Source organism: Arachis ipaensis, chromosome B5 (genome assembly GCF_059453495.1).
Source record: "Arachis ipaensis isolate K30076 ecotype BB chromosome B5, ASM5945349v1, whole genome shotgun sequence".
Lineage (NCBI taxonomy): Eukaryota > Viridiplantae > Streptophyta > Magnoliopsida > Fabales > Fabaceae > Arachis > Arachis ipaensis.
Window position 1 is genome coordinate 124,403,268 of NC_142440.1, and position 13,770 is coordinate 124,417,037.

The following is a 13,770-nucleotide window of genomic DNA, read 5'->3' on the forward strand; positions in this document are numbered from 1 at the left end:
AGAGGATCAAAAGTAGCCATTGACAAAGGTGATGTCCCTATATAAAGCCAGCCATGGAAGGAAGTAGGATTGATTGGATGAAGACAGCAGGAAAGCAGAGGTTCAGAGGAACGAAAGCATCTCTATGCGCTTATCTGAAATTCTCACCAATGATTTACATAAGTATCTCTATCCTTATTTTATTATCTATTTTCGAAAACTCCATAACTATTTTATATCCGCCTGACTGAGATTTACAAGGTGACCATAGCTTGCTTCATACCAACAATCTCCGTGGGATCGACCCTTACTCACGTAAGGTTTTATTACTTGGACGACCCAGTGCACTTGCTGGTTAGTTGTATCGAAGTTGTGAATGAAAAACAATTTATTAAGACGTGCGTTCAGAGTTTTTGACGTCGTGCCTGAGATCACAATTTCGTGCACCATTTCCATAAGTGGTTTATGTTGTTAGTTGTTTTTGTTTGTGGTTTTGGAAGTGGTTATAATTATGCTGTCCATGTAATGTGCAGCCTCAACGTTGCATCTCGAGCATGCGGCGGCAGCAGGGCATGTGACTCGATGAGAGATACGTTTCGTACTTGCAGATGGCTGGATTATACCATCTTGTGAGGCTGAAAGATAAATGGTTCCGATTAGATGAGCCCCTTGTCAGTGCCTTCGTCGAGCGGTGGCGTCCGAAAACGCACACCTTCCACATGCCGTTCGGAGAGTGCACGATCACACTTCAGGACGTGGCATACCAGTTGGGGTTGTCAGTGGACGGGCGCTATGTCAGTGGTTGCCTTACAGATTTCCAGATATACATCCAGGGTGGCCGTCCTGCTTGGGTGTGGTTCCAGGAGTTTCTTGGAGTGATTCCTCCTCTGAACCAAGTTCAGAAGTTCGCTGTAAACTGCACCTGGTTCCAGGAGACTTTTGGGGAGTGCCCCGCGGGAGCCGATGAGGAGACTGTGCGGCGCTTTGCTCGTGCCTATATCATGATGTTGTTGGGTACTCAGCTGTTTGCCGACAAGTCCGGCAACCGCATTCACATCAGATGGCTTCTGTATGTAGCTAGACTTGAGGAGATGGATACCTACAGTTGTGGGTCTGCAGCACTAGCATGGTTGTACCGGTGTATGTGCCGAGTGGCGAACAGACATGTGGTGAAGTTAGCGGGCCCACTTCAGTTACTTCAGTCCTGGATCTTTTGGCGCTTTCCTAGGTTTAGGCCTGCTAGGTATGATACGTGCAGCTGGCCGTTGGCCTCGAGGTACCCTACTCAGACTTTTCTATTTGAAGTTAAAATAGTTAATTCCATGTACGCTTGTTATGTTATACAAATCTGTCACACTTTTAACTAGCTATAACACCGATGTGAGATGTAGGTGGTCAGGTTACAACCCTTCCGGTAGCGAGAAGGGACCTAGAGTGCAGATGTGGAGACTGAGGATAGACATGTTACAGCCCAGGGATGTGAGTATATTAACCGGCTATGTTTATTTAATTAATCCTCCTTTATGATTTTAGAGCATGAATTGGCCTGACAATGTTGGAATCTTTGTGCAATTTATCTAGATGCCGTATAGCTCCCCCGAGGTACTGCAGGTTGTGCATCCGGAGGTGTTAGAGCCTCGGCATACGGCGATGTGGCGGTCTATGACGTCACTGATATACTTTGCCATGATAGAGTGGCATCAGATAGATAGGGTTTTACCGCAATTCGGCGGAGTCCAGCCCCGTCCGCAGCCCACCCTGAACATCGACTTTCTGATGTCGAAGGACGGGCAAGACGGTGATCGTTGGTTCCCGTCCACTTTGCAGTTCTGACATCTTCACTGGAAGAGCCGTGCGGACCACGTTCTCCGGTTCGATGTTGTTGCAGACCCTGGACCATCACATGACTTCCTGGAGTGGTAGAGTCAGCATGGAAAGAGGTTCTTGTCACCAGAGATGTATTTGGGGGATCCGAGAGCCGTTCCTATTCCTGTGGAGGTGTCGCAAAAGGGTGCTGGGCGAGTTCCTGATATGGATCATGTTGACGACGTGCCGGATAGGCGTCGGGTCGAGAGGAGAGCTCGTGTGGGGACACAACGTAGCTAGTGTGAGTGGAGGTGGCTAGACCAGGCTATGGACGAGGGTGACGCCGATGGTCGACATGGAGGAAGACGACGAGGGCACGGAGGTAGACAGAGAGGGCGTGCTGCGGCGAAAGATCACGGTGATGACGATGACGACGATCAGCACGGACCCGTGGGGGGGACGCTGAAGGGCATGCTGCAGTTGGGGGTGTTAGTCCCCATCATGGTGGGCATGGAGGCGAGTGGTACGGGTCCGGTATGGGTAACGGGGATTACCAGGGTGATGGTGGACTTGGGTCAGGGCCGCTAGGAGATTACTTCGTTGGTGTCCCTGCCGATGACCAGACACTTCAGAAGAGTACGCCATGGGTTAGCCCGGGGACGATGTTTTCGGACTTCCTGGCAGGTGATGGGCTTGATGCGAACTTCTGAGGGTCACACTTTCTAGATGAGATTACTGCCATCATGAAGGAGGATGATGCGGCCCGTCGGCATGGTCAGAGCTCCGGCACATCAGTCTCCAGTAATCGAACTCTACCTCGGTCTTAGCGTACGCCGCGTTCACAAGAAGCCTCCTTGCGTCTTTGCCCTTGAAGGTTAGGGCAAAATTTGCTGCTACATGTCGAATGCAGAATGCCCGGTATGTAGATTGAGGTAGCCATCCTCCGTCGGGAGCCTCAAGCGCGGCCTTGATGCCGTTATGCCTGTCCGATATAACCAGCAGACCTGGCTGCGGTGTCATGTGCTGACGCAGGTGGGAGAGAAAGAAGGACCAGGACTCAGCATTTTCACCCTCGACTAGTGCGAATGCAACATGGAGTATGTTGGAGTTCCCGTCCTGTGCAATCGCGACAAGCAAGGTTCCCCCATACTTGCCATACAGATGGGTGCCGTCAATACTAACCAACGGCTTGCAATGATGGAATGCCTCGACACACAATGGAAACGTCCAGAACAGTCTGTGAAAATAAGCTTGAGACTCGTCCAGCTGTCCACCGACTCGAACAGGGGTCGTCCTAAGGACTGCAACAGTACCAAGCATCGTCAACTGGACTCCTAACACCCACCTAGGGAGCTCGTTGTACGACTCATCCCAGTCACCATAGATGAGGCCAACAGCCTTCTGCTTCGCCAACCAGACCCTCCTGTACGTCAGCCTAAACCCAAAGTGTGCGGCCATGGCATTTAGGAGCACCTTGATGCTGACGGATGCATCAGCCCTAACCATTGGCATTATGAATGTCGAGATCACATGATAATCCAAACTCCTGTGGTCACTGGAGATGGAGGTCGCGAGACACGTATGCCGTCCATTGTACCGTTTGACCTCCCAAATGCCCTTGCGCTGCCGGAGACTCAGTCGAATCAACCATGTGCACCCATTCCCGAACTCAGAACACTTGCCCACATACCGGCGATAGTCAGACTCCACTACCTTGTACTGTACCCCTCGGCGGATGCTGTAAGTCTTGACACTTAACAAGGCCTCATCTTTATCCTGAAATTGCTTACCAACCTGGAACTCTGTCAGACCTGCAGACCCTTCCGCATCTCTAGTGCCAAATCCAGTAGGCTACCCAGGAACCCCCCTCCTACCTCATGGCATCCAAGTCCAAAGATGAAAAATGTGGAGGGTACTGCTGTGTACCAGAGCTAGAACCACCTCCCGCCCCTGTAGGCTCACTCGCTCCAATATCATCGCCACTGTCATCGGCAATCATATCCGGCTCCACATCATCGTCCTCTGGATCATCCAACAATCCATATCCAACCCCAGCCGGTGCAGCACACTGTAAAGAGGTCGGCAAAAATTCTCCTGTTCTAACCTCGTCGCATACACTGCCGTTGAGATCAACAGCGAACGAAGGGGAGGCGACAGGCTGGACGTGTGGCTCCTACACAGGGACGGAAGAAGAAGAAACGGCAGGTCTGGAGCTAGAACCGGCTACCGTGGCTAAAGTAGGGGTATTCCGGTTCGAACCCCCGAGCTGGATACCACATCAACCAACTTTGCCAACAGCTCTAGTGTCCTCACTTCGAAAAACTGCCGGCGACAATGAAACATGACCTGCAAGTCCTCATCACTCCCGATCGTGAAACAATCATACTTCACGGTTTCTTGGAGCACCGTGATTGGAATGTGATAGAAAAACTTCTTAACCCGTTTCACACCTTCCAGACCAAGTTTCAGCAGTACAGAGCTAACAAGGTCATCATACCTAGTCGTAGGCCTCACGATAATACAGAGAGGATCCTTATCAGTGAACTTCACACCGAAACGTGTTTTCCTCTTAATCGATCCTCTGTGGTGAACCAACACTACAAAACTCTCCCCACTAGCCATTTTACCCCTCTAATGAGAGCAACTCATGTCCACACCATATATATACAATTCTGCTCCTTTATAATTCGAACCAGCCTGGTTCGAAATATACTTTGTGTAATTCGAATTAAGCCACTTCAAATTATGTTGCATGGCATGCATGGAAGTGGTTCGAATCAACATGATTCGAATTACATGATGATGTGTAATTCGAATCAGCTGAATTCGAATTATGTGGCTTTAGGTGTCAGTGAGTAATTCGAATCTACATGGTTCGAATTACATGTAAACTGAGTTCGAAGCAGGTAGGTTTGAACTACATATAAATATGCTTTGGTTGATTGATGAATCAGATTTTGCTTTGACTTATTTGTGTTAAATTGTTCTGCCCTTGGCTTGTTTACGTTTTTTACCCTTTATCCTATATGGATGATCCATTACTTAAAAAAAAATGATGGTGATCCATGTACCTCACTTTTTATCTATATTTTAATGCGCTTATGGTTTCATGATCATAGCAAGAACAAACTAACTTTCTTTTTGTGCTCTAGCAAAGATATAACTATATAAGCTCAAAAGTGACTAGTGGTATAAAAGTATTGCATGTAGTTGAAATGCTTTATTTCTGTTTATCCGAATTATCTTTTAGGAAATGAATTATTTATAAAATTTCATATTATTCTAAAATAATTTGTCACATTTTTATATAAATTAGAATTGGTAGTAATATAAATGTTTAGGTTTAGTTATTTTATCTATCTATATAGTTTTACTAAATTTTCAATTAAGTTCTTAATTTTTTTTAATTAGATTCCTATATCTTATTAAATTTTGTAATTAAGTCTATACCATGACAAAAATATTAAAGTTAACATAATATTCTATTAAATAAAGTGAATATACCATACATAAAACGAAAAAACCTAAAAGACAATACTCCTCATTTCTTAAATTATAAAAGAGCCCTTAACTTTCTTTCACACTTACAGAAAAGGGGATGAAAAAAGAAAGAAGAAGAAAGGAAGAAAAAAGAGCAGGAAGAAAATGTGGCATCAGTGGATGGAAGAAGCAAGAAGAGAAGAAAGGGATGCCACTGCCACAGTTGCCGATTGTTCTCCGTCGTGCCATTGCCACAGAGAGAGGGAGGAAGACTTAGAATGATGGAAGAGAGAGAAAGTCAGAACAAGGGAGAGATTGCGAAAGGAGATCGCGTTGTAAGGAAGAAATAGAAGGGTGGAGGCGACGGAAGAAGAATGCGGTGGAACAGGCACGGACCTACGTACTACAATAGGGGCACTTGCCCCACTCCCATTTCAATTTCTTTTTAAAAAAATATACATATATAATATGCTTCCATTTTAAATTTTAAATGACTCCACTACAAATAAATTATGTCTGATTATTTAAAGCTCCAAATTCACTTTATCTTTTTATCATTTTGACTTTTACTTAACTTAATCAAATTTAGTTTTCTCCCATTCTCAAATCTCAGCCAGTCACCACTCCTTTATTCTCTTAAACCCTCTTCTTAGTTTCATATTTTCAACCTTATTTTTTATTCCTTTTTTAGTAGTCATCTTCTCTTCATCAAAAGGTAAATTTTAAATATTTTATTTTTTTTATATAACTCTCTATAACTCTATGTATCTTTCAATTTTATTGTTTCTCTTTTTGATATTTTCAATTGTAAATTTTAATTCAAATAATTATAATTTAGGTATTAATCTAATTTTTTATTCTCTTCATAAATTTATATATTTTATTTTATTCTCAATTTAGTGATCCTTATTATTTATTTGTTATCTTTTGTTCTATTTTATTATATGTAATTATGTTACATATAAATTTTTAAAGTCAATTGATCAATTTACTAATTTAAAATATATTTTTTTTATTTTTAGAAATAGTAATGAAAAAATATTTTAAAAAATATCTTTCATCTTATTTTATTATATGTAATTTTTAGTTTTTTTGTATTTGAATAATTAATGTGCACTTTTATTTTTTTAAATTTGAATTAATATATCTTTTGACAGTAATAATGTTTATTATTTTCGTCCCCTAACATAAATCTTCTGGGTTTGTCACTGCGGTGAAGAGTGATGCCATTGTTGTGATCATCGTTGGAGAGCAGACGAGCTGCTCCGCTCCCGTCCATTGTCACCGTCCATTGCTCATTGTCTCAGATTCGTCTTTTATTGTTCAGCGTCTCAGATTCGGTCATTATTGCTCGTTGTCCATTGCTTGTTGTCTCTGGGTTTTGGATTGGTTTTCCATGTTTATGGTGCTGTTTACTTTTGCTTCTGCTTCAACTTCATTTTACTTTTGTTTACTGATTATACTAAAAAAAATTTTGATTGTACTAAAAAAATTTCTCTTTATGAGTTTTGATACGTTCTACTTCTAATTAACTAATTATGTTATGGGAAGAGTTATGCTTCTGATCATACTACAAATGCACCTCAAAATTTACATAGTGGTCACAATTATATCTAAATACACATGAAAACAAAGTGAAGTATGGTGTAAATTTTTAAGTATATTTTTATTTATTTTTTTGACAAAAATTTTGATTTTAAATTTGTGTTAATTATGACCAAATTTTGCTATAGAAAAAAAAGTTTGTTGGTAAAATAAGTGGAGATAAAAACAGTGAACCTTGTCTAAGAAGAAAGTACTATGATTTTTCTATCTTCTCACAAATAGAGAGTTTAGGTAAATTAATAAATATATATTATATAAATATTTTTTAACGTTTATTATTAATAGAAATTTAATTACAAAATGGTACGAAGATTTAATTAAAAAAAATATAAAAATTTAATTGAAATTTTAATAAAATTATAGGGAGAGAGAGAATATTTAAAATAAAAGTTTAAAACATACATAAACATGAGTAGTTATATTTTAATCTTATTAATATTTAGTATAATTATATAGAATTTCATTTCATATATTATCAATATGAAAGACTTTTATAAAAATAACCAATTATATATTATTATATTAATAAAATAATTAATTTTTAAATTTAAAATAGGTAAATGTATGAACCTAATTAGAAGGTCGTGTAAAATTTGTTAAGTCTATCAAATTAAACTCAACGGATCGATCTCATAATAGGTTATTGTAACTTAGGATCGAATTGATAAAAGTTATTGAAGATTTCCGATGTAAATTTACTTCAAATGTTATTGATTTTGTTTGATGGTAAATTATGAGGGAACCATTGGCTTTGGATTTTTTTTTTTAAATAAAAAAATTATATTATTTCTTTAAACATGATATTTAGACTTTAATTTTTTAAATACGATTTTTTTTTTATATTTGGACAAGTTCGACTCTATAAAAAATAGCAAGTTCATCTTATTCTTAGCGAATTCTATAATTTTTAAATATATAATAAAAATATTTATAATAATAATAATAATATATAAACAATAATAATATATAAATAATATAAAAATATATAACAAACTAAATATATTATAAATAAAATTATAAATATAATAATAAAATAATAATATTATCGAACATTATGTTATTTGGATAGATTGGATTGGTTTTGCAAAATAAATTTAAAATTTAATCTGATTTATACAATTTATTTTAATCAATTTTTAATTTAAATTTTGGACCGATTTAAATTTGAGCCTACGGAAAACGCAGCGAAATCAAGATTCCCAACCTTTTGGCATCCGGTTCTCCCCCAATCCCCAAGGCTCACCCCATAGACCCCTGAAGAAAAGGGGTAGAAAGAAAGAGCCTAACAATTTTCCATGGTCTTTCAACCTTCAATGAGAGTACGTTGCACGGTCACACGACTTTCCTCTTCTTAGAACACCAATCCACCGCGTAATCAAACAAACAAACAAACCCTTCACTCACGTTAACCCCAAAATCCTTACCATCAAACCCCGTTTTCAACACACCGAATCTTATATAAAGAATCAAATTCTTAAAGATCTGCCAATGAGAATTCCCCTCTTTATTCCTTCGATTCGTTAACCAACTTTGTTGAATTGCATTATAAGGTCATTATTTCCAGATTCTAATATGAGTAGCAATGAACAAACTTCTGGTGCTAGTCACAACGCCAGGGCTTTAATATCCAACGCTGCTGCTGGTGCTTCTGCTGGTAACCTTCTCTTTCTTATTTTTTCATTTAATTCAATATTTCTTTTGGTCACTTCTAATTGTTCTATTAACTTGTTTGAATGATGCAGGGGCCATAGCAGCTACGTTTGTGTGTCCGTTGGATGTGATCAAAACAAGGTTACAAGTCCATGGTCTTCCTCCTTCACATAAAGGTAGCATTTTTGTACTCTCAGAAATTGCTTAGGTTGTGTTTGCATACTATCACTTAGACAGAAATATAAATATACATATAGTAGTCTTTGCATGATTGATAATTAATGAAGTTCTGTTAAGACCCAGAACGGGTGGTAGAAATAGAATATGGACAACTGACTCATGTCAATTCATCAATTTGATGTAAGTTTGGTTCATCAGCTTGGAGCTGAAATCTTTATGGTTATTGTCTTAGTTCATCCCCCCCCCCCCCCCCTCTCTCTCTCTCTCTCTCTCTAATATAATGAATTAATCATGTTATTTTGTTGAGTGATTGGTTCTCGAGCATGACTTTTTCTGTTCTCCTAGGTAGTGTAATCATCATGAGCCTGAAGAATATAGTAAGAAACGAAGGTGTTAGGGGAATGTACCGTGGGCTTTCACCAACAATACTGGCTTTACTACCAAACTGGGCAGTGAGTTTCTTTTTCCCTACATGCCTACATTTTCATTCTCTGATCAATGGTTGTTGTGATAAATGTATAACTAATGACCGTTTCTATATCAATGCTTAATTCTCATATAATTCTCATTAAGTTAAGGTATTCACTCTTCACTAACTTGTTAATATACCAGTTATTATTGCTGCAATTCTTTTTTTGGTTTTCCCTTTCTACACTTCGTTTTGTAACGGGATCCGTTGTTATGTTCTTTCTCCATGATTGTTTAGGAGAAGATACAATAAAGTTTTTGCAGTTAATTTAACAGAAAATCAGTTAGAGAAATTTCAGTTAGAGAAATTGTAATGGTCATAAACTCGTGGCTACTTGTATAACTTAACTCCTTATCCATTTCAAGTTATTGTTGTTCAAAATTAGCTCCATTATTTTTAGCCCTTAAGGTACTCTTTCACGATACTTGTCTACTGAATTAACTCTTTTGAGAAGATTGGAAGAATAAACCCACAACTAACAACTAATTTGGTGGGTTTATCTTTTTTCCATGTTCTTTTCTTTTTTTGTGGGTGGGTGGGTTATTAAACTTTTTCTATGTGTTTGATTAGCTTAGTTTGGTGATGGTGTAGTCAGTGATCTTTAGGTGCTGGCAAGCTCTTGCTCATATTCCACGTTCTGTTGTCTTGTTTTCTCCACTCAAGTATCTCTCTGATTTTGGTACTCATAGCTTACTCATAAATGAATTTAAAAGAAATAAAAATAGAAAAAAATAAAAAAAAAAACACAAGATTTCTATGGATTTTTGCCTTCTTGCCGGTGGAATGTTTCGTGCAATCCCCCTAGCTCTATAACGTAGCACATATTGTTGCATCAACTTCTGGAACACCAATGAACATCTATTTTCCACTTTCATATACATTGTCGATAAAATTTCTTTCAAAACTATTAATTAATGATTAGTCACATTTCTTATATAAGAAGATACAACAAATTGGCAAAAGCCTTCTATGAATAGGTGGTTGGTTGGCTATATTAATCAAACTATTGGGTTATTTTCTACTACTAAAATAAATCATCATGCTTTTATTTCTTTGATCACACGTTTCTAAAAGTATCTTTTCAAAGCTCATATTTTCAAATAACATAAATTCTATTCAAATGACAGGTTTACTTCACAGTTTATGAGCAACTAAAGGGACTGCTTCGTTCACAGGGTAAATTCTATTCTTTTTTAAGTCATTAGGATTTTATTACTAGAGTCCTGTCTTTTATAATTTGGGTTTATTTAGATGTTTACTTGAAATTTTTGCTGGATTGATTAGATTTTTCTTTTCCTGGTAATACTATTGCAGATGGTAGCAATGAACTCACAACTATTAGAAACATTATAGCTGCTGCTGGTGCTGGGGCAGCAACAGCGATTTCTACAAACCCATTGTGGGTTGTTAAGACAAGGCTCCAAGTAAGTTAGTGTTTCTTGTGATTGTAATCTAGCAAAATATATATATAAAGTAAAAGTCTAAATGGTTGGCTCTTTTATTTTTCTTCCTTCCGTTTATTATCAATCTTTCACATTATTTTGTTTCAAACTGATTTTTAGCTAAGTTATTCCTTGATTCGTTTGCTGTCCCAGCTGATTGATTAAACTTTACTTGAGAAGGTTGTAGATGTATCTTGTTCTATTTTTATGTCTGATGACTTTAGGGTTAGAGATGAAAGAAGAAAAATGTTATTTCTGCTATATTTAAACTACAACACAGAGCCTTATCTATAGGTCCAAATTATGGACAACAAAACAGCTCATTACAACTCAGATTGAGTGTGTGCTGAGTTAGTTGTGCAAGTGGGTGAGGTAAGTTGTGATTTGCAGCTCTTTTAGGTGCAAGTGGATGTGATGCATGTAAGTGAGCTATGAGCTTTAATTACAGCTCATTAATCTCATAATCTTTATGCTTCAACAATTAGAAATAAATCTTTATCTAATGCTTGTACTTGTACCTCTCTCTGTTTAACTTAAGTTTATTTTTGACATTGATTCATATTTTCCAATATTGGTTAGACACAAGGAATGAGGCCGAATGTTGTTCCTTACAAAAGTGTTCTGTCTGCTTTGACAAGGATTACCCGTGAAGAAGGCTTGCGAGGACTATATAGGTTAGTTTCTTAACTCTAATTTATATGTTGGTCTATTTTATGTAATTGAGGTTGATATATGTTAAAAGTCTATGCATTTATATGTAATTTTTTTAGCATTGGTTGTTGCTTCACTTTTAGCCTTTTAATTGTGCAGTAAATGCGGAAAAAAATAATAATATAGAGGATATGAGATATTCTCTAGGTCATCATTATATTTGATGAAAATATGGAGGTCTCAATTTTGTTAGGGGAATTACAATAATTATGCCATATCATTTTAATGTGATGATTATTAATTGGTTAATGAGGGATAAATCATAGAGGTACAGTCCTGCATGAAATCTGGATGTAAAGAATTGTTCTGGTAGTGTAATCTTGAAGGAAAACAGGAGTATCAAAATCTCTTTATTTTGGTGAATGAAGTATCAATTATTTGATTGCATTTTTTATTTCTTTTTTTTTTTTTTTTGAATTTTGAAAATTTCAAAATTTGATATGCAAGATCTTGATGATTTTAAGATAAAATTCAACAATTGGTCAATTAGAATAATTTTCTTTGGATTTTATTCAATGGTTTAACTATATCAAACTAATGATTTAAAGGGAAAAAGGGTGTTTAAAGTTTTAATAACCCAAAGTCTGCTTCTTGTACACTTGGTTATAATGATACTTTATTCTTGTTAACAGTGGCATTATGCCTTCATTGGCTGGTGTAAGTCATGTTGCAATTCAATTCCCAGCATATGAAAGTATCAAGTCATACATGGCAAAAAAAGGTTATTATGCTAACTGTCAATTATTTATTTATACATTGATCCTCAAAACATGGTTCTTTTTTCTTTTCAATGCGTAACTAATCAAAATGAAAATTTCTAATATTACAGATAATACAACTGTTGACAAGCTTAGTCCTGGAAGTGTTGCCATTGCATCATCAATTTCAAAAGTACTTGCCTCCGTAATGACTTATCCGCATGAGGTATGCATGACCTGGCTAAATTGCTGTGGATTGAAGATATGTGCAGAATGAGAAAGTATAGCAAAACCAACTTTCAGTTAGTCAGCATTAGCCAACTTTAGAGTTTAGGGTTCAAGATTTATGATTTAGGTCTAGAATTTAAGATAAATAAATTATTTGAAAAAATTGGCTGATGTTGACTGAAAGATAATTTCCTAGCATTACAAATAACCTACAAGTAATCTGTGTTGTTTCTTATGTGAATGTTGCTCCCTTGGTAATCCGCATTTCCAGGTGATACGATCAAGGCTGCAAGAGCAAGGCCAGGCCAAAAACATGGGGGTCCATTATGAAGGGGTTATAGATTGTACTAAGAAGGTTTTCCATAAAGAAGGCATTCCGGGTTTTTATCGCGGTTGCGCAACCAATCTGTTAAGAACAACTCCATCTGCTGTTATTACCTTCACCAGTTACGAGATGATACATCGGTTCTTGTTGCGGGTTATACCGGAGAACAAGGGTTATCCGCAAAGCTGTCCGAAACCCAAGGCACTTAACAAGCCCCAGGAAGAAGGAAGTAACATCATTAAGAATGACTCCTCTGAGATGGGGCCATCACCATCTCAGTCTAACAAGACAGGCTCATCAATTCCTTTGGGAAACAAAGAGCAGCTAACACGACACTGATTAGGCATTTTTTTATGTTTGTTAGTTTTTTTTTTTCCTTATATTTCTCACATTTAATTTATAACTTTGTGGCTCTGAAATTCTTTGCTGCATGCTAGACCTTGGCTTTAACAGAATTGTTAATTATGTTAATAAAAGTTGCAAAAAATGAGAAAGAATAAGGCATGTTCTAGAGAAGGGATAAGTATTGTTTTGGTCCTTGACGTTTAGGGTCGGAATCAAATTCGTCCCAAACATTATTTTGGATTTAAAATCGTCCCCAACGTTTTATTTAGAGGTAAAATCGTCCTTTTGGACGATTTTACCCTTGTATCACAAAGAGAGAAGCAACCTTGCTTCTTTGTTCTTCATTTCTTCTCAGTCTCATTCTTCAGAGAAGAGAGAGAGAAGCGAGTAGAGACTCAGATAGAGAGAGGAGAGAAAAAAAGTCTCTCTGTCGCCGACGCTGACGCCCTCCTCCTCGACCTCGTCTCGCTGCGCCGCGCCTCGACTTTCCCCTCGTCCTTGCTTCACCGCGCCTTACCCTTGCCTCGCCTTGCGTTGTCTCACTGCACTTGGACCTTGCCCTCGCCTCTTGTTTCTCGTCGTCGTCGGAGAGGTGGTAGTGGTGGTGGTGGTCGTGTTGCTCGCGTTTCCAGCATCACCGCTACGCCTCCCTTTCTCTTCCCTCCTTGATCTCCGCTATCCAGATTTACTACCACCACCACCACGCAACTCCACCGTCACTGCCATCATAGGTAAGTTAAGATTCAAGTTCCTAATTCCCGTTCTTATTTATTAGAATCCCTAATTTTCAAATTCATCACAAAACCTAATTTTCAAATTCATCACAAATCTTGCAGTGGTTTCCATCGAGGC

At 37.9% G+C, this 13,770-nt stretch overlaps 3 protein-coding genes across 4 annotated transcripts; 2 read left to right on the plus strand and 1 right to left on the minus strand.

Annotated features, from left to right (window-relative positions):
* Positions 1 to 587: 587 nt before the first annotated feature.
* LOC148565666 (protein MAINTENANCE OF MERISTEMS-like) lies at positions 588 to 1,812 on the plus strand. The gene is made up of 5 exons (XM_088487209.1): positions 588 to 650; positions 732 to 993; positions 1,057 to 1,255; positions 1,371 to 1,458; positions 1,561 to 1,812. The coding sequence occupies exons 1-5, from the start codon at positions 588 to 590 to the stop codon at positions 1,810 to 1,812; spliced, it is 864 nt and encodes a 287-aa protein (XP_088343335.1).
* Positions 1,813 to 2,526: 714 nt separating this feature from the next.
* On the minus strand, positions 2,527 to 4,407 carry LOC148565667 (uncharacterized). Its single transcript, XM_088487210.1, has 4 exons — positions 4,308 to 4,407; positions 4,073 to 4,131; positions 3,712 to 3,958; positions 2,527 to 3,086 (listed from the first exon to the last, which is right to left on the minus strand). Exons 1-4 carry the CDS (start codon positions 4,405 to 4,407, stop codon positions 2,527 to 2,529), a joined length of 966 nt encoding a protein of 321 aa, XP_088343336.1.
* Positions 4,408 to 8,053: 3,646 nt separating this feature from the next.
* LOC107643857 (nicotinamide adenine dinucleotide transporter 1, chloroplastic) lies at positions 8,054 to 13,089 on the plus strand. 2 transcript variants are annotated; one of them, XM_088488958.1, is made up of 9 exons: positions 8,054 to 8,524; positions 8,613 to 8,696; positions 9,046 to 9,152; positions 10,297 to 10,345; positions 10,484 to 10,593; positions 11,191 to 11,285; positions 11,955 to 12,043; positions 12,152 to 12,246; positions 12,520 to 13,089. In XM_088488958.1, exons 1-9 carry the CDS (start codon positions 8,443 to 8,445, stop codon positions 12,910 to 12,912), a joined length of 1,104 nt encoding a protein of 367 aa, XP_088345084.1. In that variant the 5' UTR covers positions 8,054 to 8,442; the 3' UTR covers positions 12,913 to 13,089. The 2 variants fall into 2 exon arrangements, with proteins under 2 accessions (XP_088345084.1, XP_088345085.1); XM_088488959.1 differs by having other exon boundaries at positions 8,057 to 8,524; positions 9,050 to 9,152.
* Positions 13,090 to 13,770: the final 681 nt, after the last annotated feature.

What these genes read in the sequence shown, in the direction of transcription:
- LOC148565666 (XM_088487209.1), top strand. Translation starts at nt 588, where the DNA reads ATGGCTGGATTATACCATCTTGTGAGGCTGAAAGATAAATGGTTCCGA. An exon ending in CTATATCATGATGTTGTTGG is followed by an intron (nt 994 to 1,056) that starts GTACTCAGCTGT and finishes TTCTGTATGTAG; the next exon opens with CTAGACTTGAGGAGATGGAT. An exon ending in AGCTGGCCGTTGGCCTCGAG is followed by an intron (nt 1,256 to 1,370) that starts GTACCCTACTCA and finishes TGTGAGATGTAG; the next exon opens with GTGGTCAGGTTACAACCCTT.
- LOC148565667 (XM_088487210.1), bottom strand. Translation starts at nt 4,407, where the DNA reads ATGGCTAGTGGGGAGAGTTTTGTAGTGTTGGTTCACCACAGAGGATCG. An exon ending in CACTGATAAGGATCCTCTCT is followed by an intron (nt 4,132 to 4,307) that starts GTATTATCGTGA and finishes GAGGACTTGCAG; the next exon opens with GTCATGTTTCATTGTCGCCG. An exon ending in GGGAGGTGGTTCTAGCTCTG is followed by an intron (nt 3,087 to 3,711) that starts GTACACAGCAGT and finishes GTACTGTTGCAG; the next exon opens with TCCTTAGGACGACCCCTGTT.
- LOC107643857 (XM_088488958.1), top strand. Translation starts at nt 8,443, where the DNA reads ATGAGTAGCAATGAACAAACTTCTGGTGCTAGTCACAACGCCAGGGCT. An exon ending in TCTTCCTCCTTCACATAAAG is followed by an intron (nt 8,697 to 9,045) that starts GTAGCATTTTTG and finishes CTGTTCTCCTAG; the next exon opens with GTAGTGTAATCATCATGAGC. An exon ending in GGGACTGCTTCGTTCACAGG is followed by an intron (nt 10,346 to 10,483) that starts GTAAATTCTATT and finishes ATACTATTGCAG; the next exon opens with ATGGTAGCAATGAACTCACA.